This window comes from Podarcis muralis, chromosome 7, assembly GCF_964188315.1.
Source record: "Podarcis muralis chromosome 7, rPodMur119.hap1.1, whole genome shotgun sequence".
Lineage (NCBI taxonomy): Eukaryota > Metazoa > Chordata > Lepidosauria > Squamata > Lacertidae > Podarcis > Podarcis muralis.
In genome coordinates this window covers 86,822,990-86,849,383 of record NC_135661.1, presented here as the reverse complement: position 1 = coordinate 86,849,383, position 26,394 = coordinate 86,822,990, and the positions used below count along the sequence as shown (strand labels likewise).

The 26,394-nt window shown below is 48.4% G+C and overlaps 1 protein-coding gene and 2 non-coding genes across 6 annotated transcripts in view; all 3 read right to left on the bottom strand.

Annotated features, from left to right (window-relative positions):
• The window catches only part of LOC114603195 (uncharacterized), a 29,148-nt gene extending 3,171 nt beyond the window's left edge, over nucleotides 1-25,977 (bottom strand). The window contains exons 1-4 of one of the 4 annotated variants that reach the window (XR_003708068.2): nucleotides 25,892-25,977; nucleotides 7,102-7,181; nucleotides 3,938-5,835; nucleotides 509-562 (exon numbers count right to left, since the gene is read on the bottom strand). Coding sequence is in view for 1 of the 4 variants with exons in the window: in XM_028742004.2 (XP_028597837.2) it covers nucleotides 3,950-5,835; nucleotides 7,102-7,159 (1,944 nt within the window). In the remaining 3 variants the exon portion in view is untranslated. Of the gene's footprint in view, nucleotides 1-481; nucleotides 563-3,937; nucleotides 5,836-7,101; nucleotides 7,182-25,854 lie in introns of all 4 variants that reach the window. The other 3 variants (XR_013393782.1, XR_003708067.2, XM_028742004.2) reach the window with 3 other exon arrangements.
• On the bottom strand, nucleotides 6-178 carry LOC144328623 (small nucleolar RNA SNORA73 family). Its single transcript, XR_013393840.1, has one exon. It is a non-coding gene; the product is annotated as a small nucleolar RNA SNORA73 family (small nucleolar RNA).
• On the bottom strand, nucleotides 3,447-3,641 carry LOC114603659 (small nucleolar RNA SNORA73 family). The gene has a single exon (XR_003708131.2). It is a non-coding gene; the product is annotated as a small nucleolar RNA SNORA73 family (small nucleolar RNA).
• Nucleotides 25,978-26,394: the final 417 nt, after the last annotated feature.

Here is a 26,394-nt window from a genome sequence, read left to right as displayed (position 1 = left end):
CAGGCACATGTCTCCTTCATGGTTTATCTCCTCAGTCACTGCCAGAAGACTCACAGAAGCAGTAGGAATATGCCGGTTGCAGTCCACAAGGGCCCAGCTTGCTCTTCAACAGCGTGGAAGAGGAGTATACATCACAGAGGCCAGAGGCCTACGCAACCTCTCTAGATATCCCCATTGGGTTGACAGCAGGATGAACAGCAAGGCAGGTGCATTTGTAGAAAGCTGTCTAATCTCTAGGCCAGCATGGCCAATGGCCTGGAATAACGGGCACTGTAGTCCCAACACGGCTGATTCCCTTTCAGAACTGCTTATCCCAAAATAGCATTCTGTATTTCAATGCACTTTTAGGCTAAAAATAAGAGTACAGCATTATTTTCACAGTGGAGTTTATAAAGACAACACCCCACAGTGGTCTTAACGACACACACATACACCAGCCTACAAAAAGCAAATAGGAAAAAATAATCATTCTCATGAATACCTTGAGAGTCAAAACTGCTGTACGTACCCACTTCAGGATTATGTGGCCATTCCAACAGCATGCAATGAACTTTCAAGTGTACTAGAATGGGAAGAACAAAATTGTGTAAGAGAGTTAAGATAGCTGCTTCTCAAACTGGGAGTCCCAACGTATTCCTGGGCTGGTCACACAATGAGTGTGTGTCTGTGTCATTCCCCCCCCCCCCCCAATTTCTAGGGAGTTCAAAGAAAATTCATGATGAACCCATAGCACTTGTGCTGTGGATCCTCTTAGAGCGACTTGGTTACTGACCCCCTGCCTATTAAATTCTATTTACCGTAATTTTCGCTCCAAAACACGCACTTTTTTGCTCCTAGAAAGTAAGGGAAAATGCCTGTGCGTGTTAAGGAGCGAATGCACTCGACTGGATCCATGGCTGCCGTCAGTCAAGCAAAGCAAGCTTTGCTTGCTTTACAGCCAGGAGGAGGGGGAGGAGCCGAGGAGGGAGGGAGGGAAGGAGAGCCATGGCAGCAAAGCGGGCAGCAGCCGCTTACACGCGAGGAGGGACAGACGGGAGCCATAGGGAGCCGGAAAAGCGCCGCGTAGCCAGCAACAGCTGCTGCAGCCTCAGCTAGCAACGCTCTCTAAACGGAGCAATGAGGCTGCAGAGGGACGGCAGGGCACAGGAGGGCTCTGAGCCACGAGCGCAGTGAAAACCAGTAAAAAAGTTTTTTAAAAGGCTGCTGGGGACAGGAGGGCACGGGATGAGGGAGAGAGGGAAATTACGATTCTCCCAGCGTCTCAGCTGATCAGGACTTGGGTTGCAGGGGATTCGCCATTAGCTGCGTAAAGCAGCAAAGAGGGAGAGAAGGAGCAAAGTGGGAGAGGAAAGGAGCTGCTTACACTGCTGTAAGTGGCTGCTGTCTGGTTGGCTCCTTTAAAGCAACAGTGCTCTTTCCCTCCCCCTCCCTCTCAGCTCGCCGAAAAGCTCCTTTTCCACACACCCCACTCGAGCTCCTTCTCCCCTTAAATCCCTCTCCTGCATCATTAGCCACATCCTTTTCCACACACCCCACGCGTGTTCCTTCTCCCCTTAAATCCCTCTCCTGCATCATTAGCCACATCCTTCTCCACACACCCCACGCGTGTTCCTTCTCCCCTTAAACCCCTCTCCTGCATCATTAGCCACATCCTTCTCTAACACCCCACGCGTGTTCCTTCTCTCCTTAAATCCCTCTCCTGCATCATTAGCCACATCCTTCTCCACCCACCCCACGCGTGTTCCTTCTCCCCTTTAACCGCTCGCCTGCATCATTAGCCACATCCTTCTCTACACACCCCATGCGTGTTCCTTCTCCCCTTAAATCCCTCTCCTGCATCATTAGCCACATCCTTCTCTACACACCCCACGCGTGTTCCTTCTCCCCTTTAACCGCTTGCCTGCATCATTAGCCACATCCTTCTCTACACACCCCACGCATGCTCCTTGTCCCTTGAATGCTTTTCCTTCCCTCCCTACTTAAAACGTGGTTACAAAGCACGGATCCACATGGATCCTCAGGATTTTTGCACTGGGTCACCCCAGGTTCACCATCAGATCACATAAAATGTCCATGGCTACAGCCTGCACCAAAAAAATCACGCACCCACTGTTTCATGGGGCTGCAATGGCGCAAAAACGTGGTTACAAAGCATGGATCCACATGGATCCACAGGATTTTTGCATTGGGCTACCCCAAACTCACCGTCAGATCACGTTTGTGGCCACAGCATGAACCACAAAAATCATACATCCACTGTTTTGTTTAGAATATTTTTTTCTTGCTTTCCTCCTCTAAAAACTACGTGCGTGTTATGGTCAGGTGCGTGTTATAGAGCGAAAAATACGGTATATATGCAATATATACTCTAATACCAACGCGCAAACATGGAATATATAATATGCAATTGTCCAGTGTTAAATTTGAACACAAGTCTTTTCTTTTCTTTTTCAGCAAGAGGAGATAGACTAGAAAGCTTAGCTGCTTGTGCCACCAGAGCTTTCTGCTGCTGTTATTGGGGAAAGATGTTGATTTCTATGAATTGCATGTCTTTTTATAATACCTTTTTTTTTACTTAAGCTCTTAAAAATACTGCTAGGTGGCCTGTAACAGGATACAGTGGTACCTCTGGTTAAGTACTTAATTTGTTCCGGAGGTCCGTACTTAACCTGAAACTGTTCTTAACCTGAAGCACCACTTGAGCTTATGGGGCCTCCTGCTGCTGCCGCGCCACCGGAGCATGATTTCTGTTCTTATCCTGAAGCAAAGTTCTTAACCTGAAGCACTATTTCTGGGTTAGCGGAGTCTGTAACCTGAAGTGTATGTAACCTGAAGCGTATGTAACCCGAGGTACCACTGTACTTATAAGTTCAATAACTAATAATAGAAGGGGCTCAGCTGTGGTAGACTATCTGTTTTGCATGCAGAAGGTTCCAGGTTCCAGGTAGGGCTGGTAATGACCACTGCCTGAATCCATGGGGAGCCACTGCCAGTCAGTGTAGACAGCATTAACCAGGGGTTGGCAAGGCTTACCGGGCATGGGCCAGATCACTCCCGCGGAGATCCTCCGTGGGCCAGGCTAGTGCAGTGTGATGCCAGAAATCGTGCCTGCGCATGTCTGTGTCGCCGGAAATTGTGCTTGTGCAGAAGCGATTTCCGGCATCTGGGCATGTGCAGAAGAGATTTCCAGAGCCGCAGAAGAGTCCGCGCGTCGCACTGCTTTAGCACAGCGTGCAGGGACTCGCCAAGCGGCAGCTCATGGGCCGGTTAAGCCTTAAGTTGCCGACCCCTGGTCTTAACTCAGTATAAGGCAGCTTCCTATGTTCCTAAGTAAATTATGGACCTCACTCCCAAAGGTTTAAGCAGCACTGGATTGAACACAACTTTTTAACAATGCCACTAGCACAAAGCAACGGCTACAGTAAGCCAACACTACCCAAGTGAAGCAATGTCTCCTTCATGGTTTATCTCCTCAGTCACTGTCCAAAGACGCAGAGCAGAAGTAGGAATATGCAGGCTGCAGACCTCAGAGGGCCCAGCTTGCTCTCCAACAGTGTGGAGAGCAAGAGCCCAAAGGCCTACGCTCCCATATGCCACATGGACAGAGCTGAGAGAGCAGCCTCTCTAGATATCCCTGTTGGATTGACAGCATGAAGTGCGTCCATTTCTAGAAGATTTCTTGTCTCTAGGGCAGAAAGGAACAAGTGTCCTCAAAATACTGGTCCCCTAACTTCCAAGGGTAAAGTCCAAGGAGCAGAACGTTTTTTTTACGGCTGGAGACAATTGATGTGCTCCATAACGTAAGGTTACCAGATTTTTTTCAATGAATCCGGGGACACTTTTCAACTTCAGTCGGAATGACAGCTCAATAGGAAGTCTGCCTTTATTACTAAGATAGTACATTAAAGCAACTACATTAATGAAATTGAAGAGTTACCTTTGTTCCTAACTAGTTGTATTGTTCCGAGGAGTGCACCTTGCTGAGAAGACCTCTTCTTGACTCCAGTTTTGTTGCAAATTCCTGGCAATCCATGGCAAAGTTACTTTGGACCGCTAGCATAGCTTTGATCGTGTCAATATCAAGCCTTGATCTCTGAGATGTCCACATCATGTTCATGGAAGAAAACACTCTCTCCACTGCAGCACTGCTTCCTGGTAGACAGAGACAGAGTTGAACCAACTTTTGTAGCTGTGGATAGGGGATCATCTTCTGAGAGAAGAATGAGAAAACGTCACTCCATCTTGAACACACATCAGCGCCATCTTCATTCCATTTAGTTATCTTTTCTTTTGATACATATTCTTTCAAAGAAGAAATTTCGTCAAATAAATGATCTTCACTTAGACCAACTCCTCCTACTCTTGATGAAAAATATTGGAGACACTCTTCAAAGTTTTCTCTCTGCGGAGAAGTCCTAAGCAAAATGCACTCCGTACACCTAATATCTTCAGAGTGGGAGCTCCAAGCAGTTAGGTATTCAACAGCAGTAGTGTAGAAGTCTCTTGATATGGTGAGAAATTCTTCCTGCGTGCAGGAACCACCTTCTTCGAGAGATGGCAAAAGTTTCCTCACCGAGATGGGAATAAACTTGTCATCACTCCTAGCCTGAAGTTTCTGAATCAAAATGTTGAGAATCATGCAAGATTCCACGGCTGTTACTTCCTCTCCTTCGGCTTGGAGTATGGAATCATGGAAAAGAGGCATAGTCGAGGCAACAAAATTCATCCACAAATAGGTGCAAGGATCACTGAACCACTTTTTCAGGATGGCTGGGCACTTCTCCTCGGACAGAAAGAAGGATTTCAAGGCAGAATAATTTTCACAGATCCTTCTGATGGCTGGAAGCAGCGAAAGCCATCTGACATTACTACAGCTAAGAATATTCTTGTGCTCCTGTCCTACAAACTCGCAAAACTCTTTTAGATGTTCTGCTCTCACTGTAAATATGTGGAAATAACCAAAAATCTTTACCACAAGTCCTTCAACATCAACAGGGATTGAATTTATTGCAGAATGTGCACTGTTGTGTATCATTTGAGCGTTATACCCCAAGCAGAGAATATTCTTTCCCAAACCTTCCTTCATTTTGGCGAGGACATTGTTTGAACCTTTCCTCTTCAGACCACCAAAGTTCGTGTTCGTATTGTCTGCTGAAACCGCTACCACTTTATGCTCCAAACCAAGATGCTTGATTGTTTGAAATGAAGCCGTGTAGATTATTTCAGCTGTTTCCCCTGTAATTTGAACAAAGTCCACAATTTTATTACGGATGGAAACAGCTTTCTCAGCATCCACATGTACGTAACGAACAATAATTGGTAGTAATTTTGTATTACAATGATTTGAAGCATCTAGAAGTATAGTCACAAAAGAAGCTCTATTGCTTTCTTCTACAGCTTCGGCAATCGCCCAGGGAGCAATCACGTGTTTGACAATGGCTTCAACTTTTGTTCTGGAACACGTGAATTTCTTAACCAAGCTGGAAGTACAGTCCATAGACTTGAAACTGTGGTAATGCCTCACGGTATGAAATGCGAAAGTTCCTTCTTGAAGGGCAATGTTTATTTCACTTTGATCTGGCACAATCGTCTTAAGGTATGCTGATAGGTTCTTTGCGTTGCTACTTTCCCGAATCAAGGAGCTTTTATGTCTTTTAGTTGCAACGTGTTCAACGACTGAGGTCCGCCCACCACTTCCGACGGTAAAAGTTACTTCACATAGTGAACAAAATGCAGAATGTTCCTTCACTCCTCTTCTGATAAATGGAAAATCCTTTAGTATCAAATCATTAACCACGCATTTTCGTTTCTTCGACGTCTTATTAGCTTCAACAACTGCAATATAAATTACAAAAAGTACACGTGGATGTGTTAAAAGGCTGCCAATACTGCCAAAAACAAACACTCAACACTGGAAAAAGCAACCGAATAAAAGAGGAAGAGGGAAACGGAAGTGAGATGTGAAAACAAGCGCGAGTTGGCAGGGAGCCAATCACATTTTGAGATAAAACTATGTGATAGCAGCTAGCCAATCACACTTCGATATACATATTGATGTGTCTTGCGCTGTTGAACCAATCACACAACAATCATTCCCTACTAATACCAAAGAGAAACTCAAGAATGAGTTATTTCCTTCCAAAGAGAATGCCATGTAGGAGTAATATACAGTTAACTTATAAATCTACAACACTTAAAATATAAATTTGGGGAAATTAAATTAAACCCAGGGACATTTCGGGGATGGATTTTCTCAGGGGACTGATTTGTATTCCGGAGGCTATCCCTGAGAAACGGGGACATCTGGTAACCTTACCATAACAGAGCAAGGTTTCAATAAAGAAAAGCCTTCTCCCTTAGACATAACTGAGAAGGAGGCTGTGTAAACCAGGGGTCAGCAAACTTTTTCAGCAGGGGGGCAAGTCCACTGTCCCTCAGACCTTGTGGGGGACCGGACTATATTTTTGGGGGAGGAAATGAACGAATTCCTTTGCCCCACAAATAACCCAGATGTATTTTAAATAAAAGCACACATTCTACTCGTGTAAAAACACGCTGATTCCTGAACCATCCGTGGGCCGGATTTAGAAGGTGATTAGACCTGATCCGGCCCCTGGGCCTTAGTTTGCCTACCCATGGTGTAAACACTTTACTTTCCAAGTACATTCTAATCACAGACACACACTCAAAAGAATTATGGGCACTGTAGTTTACCCCTCATAGCTACCAGTAACTGCTAAACTACAGTGCTACAGGAAAGCATGCGCTTCAAATGTGCTTTACATAACTTTAAAGCACATTTGAAGCACATGCTTTCCTGTAGCACTGTAGTTTAGCGGTCACTGGTAACTAAAGTCCAAGAATAACACCTGCAGATATTCCATTTGCATAAAATCATGGTGTTCCTATCTTTGAAAGTGTTCCCAACCAGGTGCCTTTCAGTTATTGCTGGACTGCAACTCCGAATCATTCTTAGCTACTGGCCATGCTGACTGGGGCCAATAAGAGCTGTAGTTCAAAACATCTGGATTGCACCAGGTTGATGAAGGCTAGTGTGGGTAGTAATATTAAGATCAAACAAACCAAAAAAATATCCAGTACCTTGCACTTCCAAACCAGACATGTTCACCTGTGGATCAAATGCACTCTTCGGCAGCATCCAATGAGATTCTCAAGGCTTTCTGACCACAAAACAAAAGTGCACATTAGTGTATTACAACTGCCTGAAACACAGCTTCATACAGTACCATTGGCACCAAGCAATGTACAACCTAAGGTAAAGGTAAAGGGACGCCTGACCATTAGGTCCAGTCGTGACCGACTCTGGGGTTGCGGCGCTCATCTCGCTTTATTGGCCGAGGGAGCCGGCGTACAGCTTCCGGGACATGTGGCCAGCATGACTAAGCAGCTTCTGGAGAACCAGAGCAGCGCATGGAAACGCCGTTTACCTTCCCGCCGGAGTGGTACCTATTTATCTACTTGCACTTTGACGTGCTTTTGAACTGCTAGGTGGGCAGGAGCAGGGACCGAGCAACGGGAGCTCACCCCGTCACGGGGATTCGAACCACCGACCTTCTGATCGGCAAGTCCTAGGCTCTGTGGATTAACTCACAGCGCCACCCACACCCCTATGTACAACCTAGCATCCAAGAATACACTGCATAAACATTTATGACCAAACTTGTCTTTGTTTATAAATGCTTGGTTTCAGGAAAGCTATAAAGCCTCACAAAGATTAGAGCGGGCACTCCCAACCTGCGGCCCTCCAGATGTTTTGGATTACAATTCCCATCATTCCTAACCGCTGGTCCTGTTAGCTAGGGATCATGGGAGTTGTAGGCCAAAACATCTGGAGGGCCGCAGGTTGGGGGTGCCTGGATTAGAGCAACTACTGTTAGGAAAATCTGGGAAAAGGTAAAAGGCGGATCTACACGGATCCTCGTGAATTCATATGATTTTTTCATTCAAATTAAATAAAACCACCATGATACTGTAGACCATGTCTTACTCTGTAGAAAGCATCAAAAAAATCACGCATCCACTGTTTCGGGGGGGCGCAGGGGCGCAAAAACATGGTTAAAAAACACGGATCCTCATGGATCCTCATGATTTTTGCACTAGATCAGCCCAAACTGACTTTCAAATTACAAATCATGTCCAGGGGCACAACATCCACCACAGAAATCACGCATCCACGGCTTCCTGGCGAAACCGTGGCCCAAAAACGTGGTTTTCAAGAACGGATCTTCATGGATCCACACGCTTTCTGCATCGGGCGAACCCAAACTCACCGTCAAATCACATATCATAGTAAGGGGCACAGCCTACAACACAAAAAACTCGGATCCACACCTGCCTGGCCACGCCCTGGCCCAAAAACGTGGTTCCGAAGCACAGATCCTCATGAATCCTTATGATTTTTGCACTAGATCAGCCCAAACTCACCGTCAAATCACACATCATGTCCAGGGGCACAGCTTACACCACAAAAAACTCGGATCCACGGCTTCCTGGCCATTCCATGGCCCAAAAACGTGGTTCCAAAGCACGGATCCTCATGGATCCTCACGCTTTCTGCATTGTGCCAACCCAAACTCACTATCAAATCACACATCATTCCCAGGGGCACAGCCTGCACCACAAAAAACTCGGATCCACGGCTTCCTGGCCACTCCATGGCCCAAAAACGTGGTTCCAAACCACGGATCCTCATGGATCCTCACGCTTTCTGCATTGGGCCACCCCAAACTCACCGTCAAATCACACATCATTCCCAGGGGCACAGCCTGCACCACAAAAAACTCGGATCCACGGTTATCTGGCAATGCCATGGCCCAAAAACGTGGTTCCGAAGCACGGATCCTCATGGATCCTCACACTTTTTGCATTGGGCCAACCCAAACTCACCGTCAAATCACACATCATTCCCAGGGGCACAGCTTACACCACAAAAAACTCGGATCCACGGCTTCCTGGCCACTCCATGGCCCAAAAACGTGGTTCCAAAGCACGGATCCTCATGGATCCTCACGCTTTTTGCATTGGACCAACCCAAACTCACCGTCAAATCACACATCATTCCCAGGGGCACAGCCTGCACCACAAAAAACTCAGATCCACGGTTATCTGGCAATGCCATGGCCCAAAAACGTGGTTCCGAAGCACGGATCCTCATGGATCCTCACACTTTTTGCATTGGGCCAACCCAAACTCACCGTCAAATCACACATCATGTCCAGGGGCACAGCTTACACCACAAAAAACTCGGATCCACGGCTTCCTGGCCACTCCATGGCCCAAAAACGTGGTTCCAAAGCACGGATCCTCATGGATCCTCACGCTTTCTGCATTGTGCCAACCCAAACTCACCATCAAATCACACATCATTCCCAGGGGCACAGCCTGCACCACAAAAAACTCGGATCCACGGCTTCCTGGCCACTTCATGGCCCAAAAACGTGGTTCCAAAGCACGGATCCTCATGGATCCTCACGCTTTTTGCATTGGGCCAACCCAAACTCACCGTCAAATCACACATCATTCCCAGGGGCACAGCTTACACCACAAAAAACTCGGATCCACGGCTTCCTGGCCACTCCATGGCCCAAAAACGTGGTTCCAAAGCACGGATCCTCATGGATCCTCACGCTTTTTGCATTGGACCAACCCAAACTCACCGTCAAATCACACATCATTCCCAGGGGCACAGCCTGCACCACAAAAAACTCGGATCCACGGTTATCTGGCAATGCCATGGCCCAAAAACGTGGTTCCGAAGCACGGATCCTCATGGATCCTCACACTTTTTGCATTGGGCCAACCCAAACTCACCGTCAAATCACACATCATTCCCAGGGGCACAGCTTACACCACAAAAAACTCGGATCCACGGCTTCCTCCCCACTCCATGGCCCAAAAACGTGGTTCCAAAGCACGGATCCTCATGGATCCTCACGCTTTCTGCATTGTGCCAACCCAAACTCACCATCAAATCACACATCATTCCCAGGGGCACAGCCTGCACCACAAAAAACTCGGATCCACGGCTTCCTGGCCACTTCATGGCCCAAAAACGTGGTTCCAAAGCACGGATCCTCATGGATCCTCACGCTTTTTGCATTGGGCCAACCCAAACTCACCGTCAAATCACACATCATTCCCAGGGGCACAGCTTACACCACAAAAAACTCGGATCCACGGCTTCCTGGCCACTCCATGGCCCAAAAACGTGGTTCCAAAGCACGGATCCTCATGGATCCTCACGCTTTTTGCATTGGACCAACCCAAACTCACCGTCAAATCACACATCATTCCCAGGGGCACAGCCTGCACCACAAAAAACTCGGATCCACGGCTTCCTGGCCACTCCATGGCCCAAAAACGTGGTTCCAAAGCACGGATCCTCATGGATCCTCACGCTTTTTGCATTGGACCAACCCAAACTCACCGTCAAATCACACATCATTCCCAGGGGCACAGCCTGCACCACAAAAAACTCAGATCCACGGTTATCTGGCAATGCCATGGCCCAAAAACGTGGTTCCGAAGCACGGATCCTCATGGATCCTCACACTTTTTGCATTGGGCCAACCCAAACTCACCGTCAAATCACACATCATGTCCAGGGGCACAGCTTACACCACAAAAAACTCGGATCCACGGCTTCCTGGCCACTCCATGGCCCAAAAACGTGGTTCCAAAGCACGGATCCTCATGGATCCTCACGCTTTCTGCATTGTGCCAACCCAAACTCACCATCAAATCACACATCATTCCCAGGGGCACAGCCTGCACCACAAAAAACTCGGATCCACGGCTTCCTGGCCACTTCATGGCCCAAAAACGTGGTTCCAAAGCACGGATCCTCATGGATCCTCACGCTTTTTGCATTGGGCCAACCCAAACTCACCGTCAAATCACACATCATTCCCAGGGGCACAGCTTACACCACAAAAAACTCGGATCCACGGCTTCCTGGCCACTCCATGGCCCAAAAACGTGGTTCCAAAGCACGGATCCTCATGGATCCTCACGCTTTTTGCATTGGACCAACCCAAACTCACCGTCAAATCACACATCATTCCCAGGGGCACAGCCTGCACCACAAAAAACTCGGATCCACGGTTATCTGGCAATGCCATGGCCCAAAAACGTGGTTCCGAAGCACGGATCCTCATGGATCCTCACACTTTTTGCATTGGGCCAACCCAAACTCACCGTCAAATCACACATCATTCCCAGGGGCACAGCTTACACCACAAAAAACTCGGATCCACGGCTTCCTCCCCACTCCATGGCCCAAAAACGTGGTTCCAAAGCACGGATCCTCATGGATCCTCACGCTTTCTGCATTGTGCCAACCCAAACTCACCATCAAATCACACATCATTCCCAGGGGCACAGCCTGCACCACAAAAAACTCGGATCCACGGCTTCCTGGCCACTTCATGGCCCAAAAACGTGGTTCCAAAGCACGGATCCTCATGGATCCTCACGCTTTTTGCATTGGGCCAACCCAAACTCACCGTCAAATCACACATCATTCCCAGGGGCACAGCTTACACCACAAAAAACTCGGATCCACGGCTTCCTGGCCACTCCATGGCCCAAAAACGTGGTTCCAAAGCACGGATCCTCATGGATCCTCACGCTTTTTGCATTGGACCAACCCAAACTCACCGTCAAATCACACATCATTCCCAGGGGCACAGCCTGCACCACAAAAAACTCGGATCCACGGTTATCTGGCAATGCCATGGCCCAAAAACGTGGTTCCGAAGCACGGATCCTCATGGATCCTCACACTTTTTGCATTGGGCCAACCCAAACTCACCGTCAAATCACACATCATTCCCAGGGGCACAGCTTACACCACAAAAAACTCGGATCCACGGCTTCCTCCCCACTCCATGGCCCAAAAACGTGGTTCCAAAGCACGGATCCTCATGGATCCTCACGCTTTTTGCATTGGACCAACCCAAACTCACCGTCAAATCACACATCATTCCCAGGGGCACAGCCTGCACCACAAAAAACTCGGATCCACGGTTATCTGGCAATGCCATGGCCCAAAAACGTGGTTCCGAAGCACGGATCCTCATGGATCCTCACGCTTTTTGCATTGGGCCACCACAAACTCACCATCAAATCACACATCATTTCCAGGGGTACAGTCTGCACCACAAAAGACTAGCATCCACGGTTATCTGGCAACGCCATGGCCCAAAAATGTCGTTTTGAAGGTCGGATCCTCATGGATCCTAACGCTTTTTGCATTGGACCAACCCAAACTCACCGTCAAATCACACATCATTCCCAGTAGCACAGCCTGCACCACAAAAAACTCGGATCCATGGCTTCCTGGCCACTTCATGGCCCAAAAACGTGGTTCCGAAGCACGGATCCTCATGGATCCTCACACTTTTTGCATTGGGCCAACCCAAACTCACCGTCAAATCACACATCATTCCCAGGGGCACAGCTTACACCACAAAAAACTCGGATCCACGGCTTCCTCCCCACTCCATGGCCCAAAAACGTGGTTCCAAAGCACGGATCCTCATGGATCCTCACGCTTTCTGCATTGGGCCAACCCAAACTCACCGTCAAATCACACATCATGGCCAGGGGCACAGCCTGCACCACAAAAATCATGGATCCACGGCTTCCTGGCCACTCCATGGCCCCAAGACGTGGGTTTGAAGCACGGATCCTCATGGATCCTCACGCTTTTTGCATTGGGCCAACCCAAACTCACTGTCAAATCACACATCATGTCCAGGGGCACAGCATCCACCACAGAAATCACGGATCCACGGCTTCCTGGCCATACCGTGGCCCAAAAACATGGTTTTCAAGAACGGATCCTCATGGATCCTCACGCTTTTTGCATTGGGCCAACCCAAACTCACTGTCAAATCACACATCATGTCCAGGGGCACAGCTTACACCACAAAAAACTCGGATCCACGGCTTCCTGGCCACTCCATGGCCCAAAAACGTGGTTTTAAAGCACGGATCTTCATGGATCCTCACGCTTTTTGCATTGGGCCAACCCAAAATCACTGTCAAATCACATATCATAGCCTGGGGCACAGCCTACACCCCAAAAAACTCGGATCCACACCTGCCTGGCCATACCGTGGCCCAAAAACGTGGTTCCGAAGCATGGATCCTCATGGATCCTAATGATTTTTGCACAAGACCAGCCCAAAGTCACTATCAGATCAAACATCATGGCCAGGGGCACAGCATCCACCACAAAAATCACGGATCCACGGCTTCCTGGCCATACCGTGGCCCAAAAACGTGGTTCCGGACCACGGATCCTCATGGATCTTCACGCTTTTTGCATTGGACCACCCCAAACTCACTGTCAAATCACACATCATAGCCAGGAGCACAGCCTACACCACAAAAGTCACGGATCCATGACTTCCTGGTAAATCCATGGCCCGAAAATGTGGTTTTGAAGGACGGATCCTCATGGATCCTCACGCTTTTTGCATTGAGCTACCCTAAACTCACCGTCAAATCACACATCATGTCCAGGGGCACAGCCTACACAACAAAAAACTCGGATCCACGGTTATCTGGCAACGCCATGGACCAAAAACGTGGTTTCGAAGCACGGATCCTCATGGGTCCTCATTATTTTTGCACTAGATCAGCCCAAAGTCACCATCAGATCAAACATCATGGCCAGGGGCACAGCATCCACCACAAAAAACTCGGATCCACGGCTTCCTGGCCATACCGTGGCCCAAAAACGTGGTTCCAAAGCACGGATCCTCATGGATCCTCACGCTTTCTGCATTAGGCCACCCCAAATTCACTGTCATATCAAACATCATGTCCAGGGGCACAGCCTGCAGCACAGAAAACTCAGGTCCACGGTTATCTGGCAACGGCATGGCCCAAAAACGTGGTTTTGAAGGTCGGATCTGCACAGATCCTAACGCTTTTTGCATTAGGCCACCCCAAATTCACTGTCATATCAAACATCATGTCCAGGGGCACAGCCTGCAGCACAGAAAACTCAGGTCCACGGTTATCTGGCAACGGCATGGCCCAAAGACATGGTTTTGAAGCACGGATCCTCATGGATCCTCACGCTTTTCGCATTGGGCCAACCCAAACTCACCGTCAGATCACACGTCATAGCCAGGGGCACAGCCTGCACCACAAAAATCACGGATCCACGGCTTCCTGGTCATACCGTGGCCCAAAAACGTGGTTTTGAAGCACGGATCCTCATGGATCCTCACGCTTTTTGCACTAGATCAGCCCAAATTCACCATCAAATCACACATCATCGCCGGCGGCACAGCCCGGACCACAAAAAACTGAGATCCACGGCTTCCTGGCCATACCGTGGCCCAAAAACGTAGTTTTGAAGCACGGATCCTCATGGATCCTTACGCTTTTCGCATTGGGCCAGGCCAAACTCATCATAAAAGCTTTTTGACACCTAATCGTCTCCGCCTCTCATTGCGCGGGAGTCTCCTGCGCAGGGTGGGCGTGGGTAGCGGAGTGCCTGGGCTCTCTTCACTGACTTCCAGGGAAGAATCCCGGAGCCCTTCCACCTCCTCTTCCCATTGCTCTCCTGGACTCTTGGTGTCACGCGTATTTCCTTCCCCTTCCACCAAGCTGAGTCTCCCCCTTGTGCTAGGACCTTCACCTGCAGAATCTGAGACCCTCTCCCTCTCCCGTGTCTCTGATGTCAGTTCCCTGACAGCTGCCATTAGACCCTGGATTGCAAAAGAAATAATACAGTACTGTAGGGAAAACTATTTTGAAAGACAAGACAAATATTTTCAAGTGGAAATTGATGCTGTTCCTCCCAAGAAGAGACAAATCTTGAACGAGAGTTATATTACTGTGTCTCGACCTTGCCCAGAGGGATGGAAGGATACACTAACCTATTGCTCAGATATTTTACCTTCCTTGTTTGAAGGCTGCTGGCCACTATGTTTCTTGAAGGAAGGGTGCAGGAGGCCCAGTGGTGACCTAACTATGGTTTACTGTGAAGGAAACTGCAAGGACTGGTACCACTGCTTTCACATAGGCATTGATTCAAAAGATCTTCCAGAGGTTTTCGTGTGTCCAGACTGTCAATCCACTGTGGCCAAATAGATTTTGAAACTGCAAAGTGTCATATTCCACAGGTTGGTATAATACAGCAAAATCCAAACATATAGTTTTCATCATCATGGCAGGGATGGTCCTTTTCCGTAGAATTCTTATTTATGGAGTTAGTTTTTATATCCTGCTTTTCTCTACTTGAAGAAGTCTCAAAGTGGCTAAAAATCTCCTTTCCCTTCCACCCCCACAACAGACACCTTGTGAGGTAGGTGAGGCTGAGAGAGTTCAGAGAGAAGTGTGACTGGCCCAAGGTCACCCAGCAGCTGCATGTGGAGGAGCGGGGAAGCGAACCCAGCTCACCAGATTAGAGTCCACCCCTCTTAATCACTACACCACAGAATCGTATCTCTTAAAACTCTGGAGCAAGCTGTTCAGTTCAGCCTTGTAGTGATAATGATTTGTGGAGGAAAGGTTGGTGATGAGCAAGATCTGTTCCCATTTCCCAACACAGAGACCATAGAGCAGTTTCTTTTGGGAGCTGATCCTGCAGAGTGTTTCTGTTCAGAATTTCCGTGGCAGAAATCGGCTAAGTGCCTTTATAAACATTCAGCTTCTCAAATTGGAGGTGGAGGGCAGAGAAGGTGCTAGTCCTTACCTCCCTCCTCCCAGCCCCATGATCCGTTGCCCAATGGGCTGAATTTCAGGGCTTTTGCATGCAAAGGGCAAGCTTGTTCTTTACTTGTTTAGATCTTTAAACTTGGGAACAGATATTTGGCTCCATGACCACAATGACCAAAAGGTTCAGCTTCTAGAGGACTGGAAAGATCATGATTGTACTTCCCCTACCCTCAGCCCTAACTCCGTTGAGTATTTTTTGTTATGAGACTGAGTGTTTGGGGCTGATGCCGTGGCATTCTTGTCCGGGGACTTGATGGAAAAACAGAAAAGTGACCCTCACCTAACTCTCCAATGCCCTTCAACAAGAATGCTGTAGGAAATATTGCTAAGCCCAAAGGGAGGCAATTTGCTTCAGCTCACCTTTTTAATGGCAGAGCAAAAGCTATGCGTGTGTCATTCTCAACCAGTCTACTTTCAGGACTGATTTTAGAACCCTCTTATATCAGGCCACATGGTCACTGGGGTGGCTCCATCATGCAACCATGACTATCCACACAGGGACCATCTATTTTTGTTTTTTTCTGATACTGGATTTAAAGTTACAGTTACATCTTTTAAAACAACTGTCAGTATATCACACTGTATTGAGTGCATGTCGGATCTCGTCTTCAGTTTTCCTTTTTCTGTGAACCGTCCCTTGGAGCTCTCCGGGCCCCATCCTGTTATTTGGCTCTGCCCAATGACCCACCCTTGCATCGCAGTGTTCACCTTCTGTTGTCAGATATTTCGGTTTTTAAGCCTTTGTGCTTTTTTATGTTTGTACATATTTTATGGGCTAATAGCCGTAAATAAATGAATGAATGAATAAGTATCACACTGTATTCCACTTGCCTTCCAAAGGAACACATGGCTCTCCCCACATAGCGGGTTAGGTTGAGACTGCTGATCCAAAGTGATCAGTAATTTTTACGGTAATTACAATCCTGCTTTCCCTTGTACCAGCTTACCTTGACTTTGGTAAGGCCTTTGAAAAGGTCCCCCATGATATTATTGCAAAACAACTAGTAAAATGTGGGCTAGACAAAGCTACCGTTAGGTGGATTTGTAATTGGTTGATGGGCTGAACCCAAAGAGTGCTCATCAGTGGCTCACCTTCATCCTGGAAAAAAATGACTATTGGGGTTCCACAAGGTTCTGTCCTGGGCCTGGTGCTATTCAATATTTTTATAAATGATTTGGATGATGGAATAGAGGGCGTGCTAATCAAATTTGCAAATGACTGCAAACTGGGAGGGGTTGTGTAGTGGTTTGGAGTTACTCGTGCGTAAACCGACCCCGTTTGGGTGCTTGGTTGCCTGGTTAAATCCTTCGGACTGCACAGCCCATCTCCGCTTGACTGCCTCAGTCACTGACAGAATCTGTCTGTGGGCGTTTCTTAAACCTCTGCCAGCATAAAAGCTGTTTGACACCTAATCGTCTCCGCCTCTCATTGCGCGGGAGTCTCCTGCGCAGGGTGGGCGTGGGTAGCGGAGTGCCTGGGCTCTCTTCACTGACTTCCAGGGAAGAATCCCGGAGCCCTTCCACCTCCTCTTCCCATTGCTCTCCTGGACTCTTGGTGTAACGCGTATTTCCTTCCCCTTCCACCGAGCTGAGTCTCCCCCTTGTGCTAGGACCTTCACCTGCAGAGTCTGAGACCCTCTCCTTCTCCCGTGTCTCTGATGTCAGTTCCCTGACAGGTTGCTAATACACCAGAGGACAGGGTCAGAATTCAAAATGACCTGAATAGCCTAGAGAGCTGGGCCAAAACCAACAATATGGAGTTCAATAGGGAGAAATGTAAGGTACTACACCTGGATAGAAAAAATGAAATGCACAGGTGGGGGACACTTGGCTTGACAACAGTACCAGTGAAAGGGATCTGGGAGTCTTAGTTGACCACAAGCTGAATATGAGTCAACAGTGTGATGTGGCAGCTAAGAACGCCAATGCAATTCTGGGCTGCATCAATAGGAGTATAGTGTCTAGATCAAGTGAAGGAATGCTACCACACTATTCTGGTTGGTCAGACTACACCTGAAATACTGTGTCCAGTTGAAGAAGGATATTGTCAAGCTGGAACATGTCCAGAGGTGGGTGACCAAAATGTAAAAGGTCTGCAATCCAAGCCCTATGAGGAGAGACTTAGGGAGCTGGATTTGTTTAATCTAGAGAAGAGAAGATTAAGGAGTGACATGATAGCCATGTTTAAATATTTGAAGGGATGTCATGTTGAAGAGGGAGCAAGCTTGTTTTCTGCTGTTCTAGAGACTAGGATGCAGAATAATAGATTCAAACTATGGGAAAAGAGATTCCACCTGGGCGCGGTAATCCAGTCAGGGAAAAAGGGAGGCATACTATGTTTAGGGCACCATTTCCAGCCTCTTCTCCTTTTCGGGGTGAGAATAGTGGATCCTAAAAAGGGCTGCTCAGTCATGGATACAGCTGCTGAGCTGCTCAACTGCCTTATTCCTTGAGTCAGAACGACTGAATGCCCATGTGTCGGTTCATGACTAGGGGCTTCACATTCCTGCCCCTGTAGCCATTTAGTGATCGCCATGGGGGTTGGGTTTGGGGGGGTTGGGTTGGGTTTTTGGAAGATGCCTGTGCGTGAATTTGTTTTATGTGTGTAGATCAGTGCACACTGACCAACGCACAGCCTTCGCAGTAGGGCTCTGTTCTGATGGCATGAGTAGTCACGACGAACTGGTGGATCCTATCTCATGCAGCCTTCATCCGCCTTCACAGCCGTTGTAACACACTGCTTGTTATCACCCGCCTGTTCTGCCATTGAGGACTTCTTGGCTCATTCTTTGTCTAGCTCCTTCCCTGTTATGTACTAAGCTTGGATCCTAGAACAATAGGCAAGTAGGATCCTAGAATGCAAGAATTGATTGGCTTGCAGGAAAGACCAATCAGGCTCCAGGAGGGAAGCAGAATCAGCCATTCAGATGGGACTCATTGTGTAAATAATGTCTATAAAAGCCTGAGGTTTTGGGGGAAATTCAGTCACTGTTTTACAAGCTGCAATAAAGAGCATGAAATCACTACAGGACTCTGAGCATATTTAATTTTCTTTGACCTTACCACCTTGGGTGACCCTGCTGGGAGTACGAGATTCCCAACGGCTTCACTCACAAGGGTCATAGGAATGTGCAAGCCCACTCACCATGACAAGTGAGAGAACTGAGATAGATTGCACTGAGCCCTGGTCTCATTAGACAAAGTGTTCCACCAAAAAGGCTCTGGCTCTGGTTGAGGACAGCTGGATATGTTTTGGGCCAGGGACCACCAGTAGGTTGCTGTTAGATGAGCATCACACTCATGGGGGTGTATTGGAAGATAATTCCCACAGATAAGAAAGGTCACAGACTGTTTAGGGCTTTAAAGATTAGCACCAAAACATTGAACCTGATTTGATACTCCACCTGGAGCCAATCCAGCTGATTAACAACCAACTGAATGTGGGCTCTCCACAAAGTCCAAGAAAGAACTCATGCATCTGCATTTTAGACCATTTGGAGTTTCTGGAGCAGTCTCAAGGGTAGCCCTGCATATCTCTCTCTCTCTCTCTCTCTCTCTCTCTCTCTCTCTCACACACACACACACACACACACACACACACACACACACACATATTTAAACCCTGCACTCCCCGGCTCAGGTGTATAGCAAGTTAAAGTACTCTAGTACTGTATGCAGGTGACTACTGCATGGATCACCATGGCTAGGTTGGAAAGGGACAGGTACAGTGCCGATTGCCTAACCTGACATAGATTCAAAAATTCCAGTTTGGCTACATTTGTGACCAATGCCTCCATAGAGACAGAAGCATCCAGGATCACACCAGGACTCCTGATGGCAGCTACAGGTGACTATTGCACCCCATGAAGAGCTGGGAGCTGGCAAACCAAACTGAAATTATTCTGGCCCAGCCATTGGACGCCCATCTTTAAAGGATAGAGATTCAGCCGACTCCGTTTCCTCCATCCCAGCACACCCACCTAAAAATTGGCCAATATATCCAGGGTAGCATCTGGCCAGGGCCATGAAGCAGTAGATCCATGATGTTGGTGGTCAGATCTGTGGTTATGTACAAGATATGTGAATGAAGGGTGAATTTGGGGTTCCCCAATGCAAAAAGTGTGATGATCCATGAGGATCCGTGCTTCAAAACCATGTTTTTGAGCCATGGAGTGGCCAGGAAGCCATGGATCCGTGATTTTTCTGGTGCAGGCTGTGCCCCGGAAATGATGTGTGATTTGCCGTTGATTTTTGGTTGGCCCAATGAAAAAAGCGTTAGGATCCATGAGGATCCGACCTTCAAAACGACGTTTTTGGGCCATGGCGTTGCCAGATAACCGTGGATGCTAGTCTTTTGTGGTGCAGACTGTACCCCTGGACATGATGTGTGATTTGATGGTGAGTTTGGGTTGGCCCAATGCAAAAAGCGTGAGGATCCATGAAGATCCGTGCTTTAAAACCACGTTTTTGGGCCACGGTATGGCCAGGAAGCCGTGGATCCATGATTTTTGTGGTGCAGGCTGTGCCCCTGGATATGATGTGTGATTTGACAGTGATTTTGGGTTGGTCCAATGCAGAAAGCGTGAGGATCCATGAGGATTCGTGCTTCAAAACCACGTTTTTGGGCCTTGGAGTGGCCAGAAGCCGTGGATCCGAGTTTTTTGTGGTGTAAGCTGTGCCCCTGGACATGATGTGTGATTTGACAGTGAGTTTGGGTTGGCCCAATGCAAAAAGTGTGAGGATCCATGAGGATCCGTGCTTCAAAACCACGTTTTTGGGCCATGGATTGGCCAGGAAGCCGTGGGTCCGAGTTTTTTGTGGTGTAAGCTGTGCCCCTGGACATGATGTGTGATTTGACGGTGAGTTTGGGGTGGCCAAATGCAGAAAGCGTGAGGATCCATGAGGATCCCTGCTTCAAAACCACGTTTTTGGGCCACGGTATGGTCAGGAAGCCGTGGATCCGTGATTTTTGTGGTGCAGGCTGTGCCTCTGGACATGATGTGTGATTTGATGGTGAGTTTGGGGTGGCCCGATGCAAAAAGCGTGAGGATCCATGAGGATCCGTGCTTCAAAACCACGTTTTTGGGCCATGAAGTGGCCAGGAAGCCGTGGATCCGAGTTTTCTGTGGTGCAGGCTCTGCCCCTGGGAATGATGTGTGATTTGATGGTGAGTTTGGGGTGGCCCGATGCAGAAAGCGTGAGGATCCATGAGGATCCGTGCTTCGGAACCACGTTTTTGGGCCTTGGAGTGGCCAGGAAGCCGTGGATCCGAGATTTTTGTGGTGTAAGCTGTGCCCCTGGACATGATGTGTGATTTGACAGTGAGTTTGGGTTGGCCCAATGCAGAAAGCGTGAGGATCCATGAGGATCCGTGCTTCAAAACCACGTTTTTGGGCCACGGTATGGTCAGGAAGCCGTGGATCCATGATTTTTGTGGTGCAGGCTGTGCCTCTGGACATGATGTGTGATTTGACGGTGAGTTTGGGGTGGCCCAATGCAGAAAGCGTGAGGATCCATGAGGATCCGTGCTTCAAAACCACGTTTTTGGGCCACGGTATGGTCAGGAAGCCGTGGATCCGTGATTTTTGTGGTGCAGGCTGTGCCCCTGGATATGATGTGTGATTTGACAGTGAGTTTGGGGTGGCCCGATGCAAAAAGCGTGAGGATCCATGAGGATCCGTGCTTCAAAACCACGTTTTTGGGCCATGAAGTGGCCAGGAAGCCGTGGATCCATGATTTTTGTGGTGCAGGCTGTGCCCCTGGATATGATGTGTGATTTGACAGTGAGTTTGGGGTGGCCCGATGCAGAAAGCGTGAGGATCCATGAGGATCCGTGCTTCAAAACCACGTTTTTGGGCCATGAAGTGGCCAGGAAGCCGTGGATCCGAGTTTTCTGTGGTGCAGGCTCTGCCCCTGGGAATGATGTGTGATTTGATGGTGAGTTTGGGGTGGCCCGATGCAGAAAGCGTGAGGATCCATGAGGATCCGTGCTTCGGAACCACGTTTTTGGGCCTTGGAGTGGCCAGGAAGCCGTGGATCCGAGATTTTTGTGGTGTAAGCTGTGCCCCTGGACATGATGTGTGATTTGACAGTGAGTTTGGGTTGGCCCAATGCAGAAAGCGTGAGGATCCATGAGGATCCGTGCTTCAAAACCACGTTTTTGGGCCACGGTATGGTCAGGAAGCCGTGGATCCATGATTTTTGTGGTGCAGGCTGTGCCTCTGGACATGATGTGTGATTTGACGGTGAGTTTGGGGTGGCCCAATGCAGAAAGCGTGAGGATCCATGAGGATCCGTGCTTCAAAACCACGTTTTTGGGCCACGGTATGGTCAGGAAGCCGTGGATCCGTGATTTTTGTGGTGCAGGCTGTGCCCCTGGATATGATGTGTGATTTGACAGTGAGTTTGGGGTGGCCCGATGCAAAAAGCGTGAGGATCCATGAGGATCCGTGCTTCAAAACCACGTTTTTGGGCCATGAAGTGGCCAGGAAGCCGTGGATCCATGATTTTTGTGGTGCAGGCTGTGCCCCTGGATATGATGTGTGATTTGACAGTGAGTTTGGGGTGGCCCGATGCAGAAAGCGTGAGGATTCATGAGGATCCGTGCTTCAAAACCACGTTTTTGGGCCATGAAGTGGCCAGGAAGCCGTGGATCCAAGTTTTCTGTGGTGCAGGCTCTGCCCCTGGGAATGATGTGTGATTTGATGGTGAGTTTGGGGTGGCCCGATGCAGAAAGCGTGAGGATCCATGAGGATCCGTGCTTCGGAACCACGTTTTTGGGCCTTGGAGTGGCCAGGAAGCCGTGGATCTGAGATTTTTGTGGTGTAAGCTGTGCCCCTGGACATGATGTGTGATTTGACAGTGAGTTTGGGTTGGCCCAATGCAGAAAGCGTGAGGATCCATGAGGATCCGTGCTTCAAAACCACGTTTTTGGGCCACGGTATGGTCAGGAAGCCGTGGATCCGAGTTTTTTGTGGTGCAGGCTGTGCCCCTGGACATGATGTGTGATTTGATGGTGCGTTTGGGTTGGCCCAATGCAAAAAGCGTGAGGATCCATGAGGATCCGTGCTTCGGAACGACGTTTTTGGGCCTTGGAGTGGCCAGGAAGCCGTGGATCTGAGTTTTTTGTGGTGTAATCTGTACCCCTGGGCATGATGTGTGATTTGACAGTGAGTTTGGGTTGGCCCAATGCAGAAAGCGTGAGGATCCATGAGGATCCGTGCTTCAAAACCACGTTTTTGGGCCACGGTATGGTCAGGAAGCCGTGGATCCGTGATTTTTGTGGTGCAGGCTGTGCCTCTGGACATGATGTGTGATTTGACGGTGAGTTTGGGGTGGCCCAATGCAGAAAGCGTGAGGATCCATGAGGATCCGTGCTTCAAAACCACGTTTTTGGGCCATGAAGTGGCCAGGAAGCCGTGGATCCGAGTTTTCTGTGGTGCAGGCTGTGCCTCTGGACATGATGTGTGATTTGATGGTGAGTTTGGGGTGGCCCGATGCAGAAAGCGTGAGGATCCATGAGGATCCGTGCTTCGGAACCACGTTTTTGGGCCTTGGAGTGGCCAGGAAGCCGTGGATCCGAGATTTTTGTGGTGTAAGCTGTGCCCCTGGACATGATGTGTGATTTGACAGTGAGTTTGGGTTGGCCCAATGCAGAAAGCGTGAGGATCCATGAGGATCCGTGCTTCAAAACCACGTTTTTGGGCCACGGTATGGTCAGGAAGCCGTGGATCCGAGTTTTTTGTGGTGCAGGCTGTGCCCCTGGACATGATGTGTGATTTGATGGTGCGTTTGGGTTGGCCCAATGCAAAAAGCGTGAGGATCCATGAGGATCCGTGCTTCGGAACCACGTTTTTGGGCCTTGGAGTGGCCAGGAAGCCGTGGATCCGAGTTTTTTGTGGTGTAATCTGTACCCCTGGGCATGATGTGTGATTTGACAGTGAGTTTGGGTTGGCCCAATGCAGAAAGCGTGAGGATCCATGAGGATCCGTGCTTCAAAACCACGTTTTTGGGCCACGGTATGGTCAGGAAGCCGTGGATCCGTGATTTTTGTGGTGCAGGCTGTGCCTCTGGACATGATGTGTGATTTGACGGTGAGTTTGGGGTGGCCCAATGCAGAAAGCGTGAGGATCCATGAGGATCCGTGCTTCAAAACCACGTTTTTGGGCCACGGTATGGTCAGGAAGCCGTGGATCCGTGATTTTTGTGGTGCAGGCTGTGCCTCTGGACATGATGTGTGATTTGTCGGTGAGTTTGGGGTGGCCGATGCAAAAAACATGAGGATCCATGAGGATCTGTGGTTCGGAACCAAGTTTTTGGGCCACGGTTTCGCCAGGAAGCCGTGGATACGTGATTTTTGTGTTGCATGCTGTGCTGCTGGCCATGATGTTTGATCTGATGGTGACTTTGGGCTGATCTAGTGCAAAAATCATGAGGATTCATGAGGATCCGTGCTTCGGAACCACGTTTTTGGGCCAGGGCGTGGCCAGGCAGGCCTGGATCCGAGTTTTTTGTGGTGTAGGCTGTGCCCCTTATTATGATATGTGATTTGACGGTGAGTTTGGGTTGGCCCAATGCAAAAAGTGTGAGGATCCATGAGGATCCGTTCTTGAAAACCACGTTTTTGGGCCATGGTATGGCCAGGAAGCCATGGATCCGTGATTTCTGTGGTGGATGTTGTGCCCCTGGACATGATGTGTAATTTGAAAGTGAGTTTGGGCTGATCTAGTGCAAAAATCATGAGGATTCATGAGGATCCGTGTTTTTTAACCATGTTTTTGCGCCATTGCGGCTCCACGAAACAGTGGATGCGTGATTTTTTTGGTTCCTCCTACCGACTAAGATGTGGTCTACAGTAGCATGGTGTTTTTATTTTGTTTCAATATAAAAATCATATGAATTCATGAGGATCCGTGCCTCGGATCCATGTTTTTATGGTGCTGCAGCGCGGCAAATTGTTGGATCCACGTTTTTTATACTCCAGTTTGTAGGCGTGCCTTCTAGGTGTGATTTGACACTGCATTTGTTGGAATTATTTTTAAAAAACTGGAGGATCCATGAGGATCCGTGTAGATCCGCCTTTTATGCAGACCCGGAAAATCTGTATTTTTGCAGATTAAATTTTGATGCTTCAGAACCCCATATAGCTTTTAAACACAATCTTGCTTGAAATGATCAAAGTTGAAAGGTTCCTCCCCACCCATCAGCACCACGATATGCACATGTGTACACTGTTAAGAGATCACTAGCAAGCAGAAAAAAGCTTTTAAAATCAAACCTAGGATCATGCTAGCGTGGATGGAATGGGAAGAGGGGAGAACCACGTTCACCACCTTGAGCTCCTTTAAGGAAAGGTGAGAAACTAATTAAACAATAAAACTTTTTAGAGGGGTAAGAAAGCTCCAATTTGCCTTGCAAGTTTAACAGAACTTCAGAAAGAAGACATCCATGCAAACGGGTAGGAATGAGGCTGCTCATAGCTTTCTTCCCAAGCGCAGACAAGCCAAGAGGAATCCCAGATGGAAACCAGTGAAGTGAACTGCAAGCAGAGGAAGGGTTGCTGCAGGGCGCCATTCTTCCCAGACCTCAAAGGCAAATTGCCACCCATGCCAGCTGCTGTCCTCCAAAACACACCCCGACTTGCTGCACCTGTTGAATTTCTGCCTGCAGCCACACACTTTCAAGGCGCAGGGACTCTCCCTCTCCCAATAATTTATGTTATAGAGTTTTCCGAGGCACTAACTGCAACAACGGTGCTCCTTCCACTTTGAAATTCCAGAAACGGGCGGAAATTCAACAGGGAAAGTCTCATCACTGAATGTTTCGCTGTTGCCCTTCTGCCCGTCAGAAATCTCGTAAAAACACAAGACGGAGCGCACCCTCGCCTGGCTTTCTTAACATTTCACAAGGGTGAGCGCTGGGGGAAATATTTAAAACACTGGATCGGAGAATCAGCCTCTGACTTGGCTCTATCCTTCTTTCACTTACCAAGGTATCAAAACGGTGCAGTCATAAAAACAGCTTAAATAATCACTAATAATTGTTACTTTCCCTAATTTATTGCTTCTGGCGAGATTAAACGGCCGCGCTTACCTCTCTTTAAGGCGGAGGCAGCAGTTCCACCACTTACCTCTTCTTCCTGCGCGCCTAGAAATGAACACTGGACGAGCAGGACGTGGGTATTTATATCGCGCAGGGGCTGACGGGAAAGAGCCAGTCGCCCGACTGCACAGCGCATGCGGCAAAGGTTTCCCGTCGAAGAGGAAAGCCCACGACTTTCCTCTGTCTGGGCGGTCCTCACTTCCGGCTCTCAATCGGCTTTTTCAGCGTGCGGGCCAATGGGGAATAGTATTTTATTTTATTTTATTTTATTTTATTTTTAAATCGAAGAACAACAGCAAAAAATGTCCTCGGCGCATAGTGATTATTTGAAAGCACTGCACTCCTGATTTCTCTCTCCCCTACCTCTTAAACCTTACTCCACTATAGCTATTTCTACCAGTTTTGCCCCGCAAATGGCGGATAACATCGATGGCCAATGGGAACTGAACTTTTTACAGATTCATGAAGACTGCACCTTTTAGGGTATTTTAGGGTATTATGCGCATGCGTAATAGCGATGGGCAGAGAGGT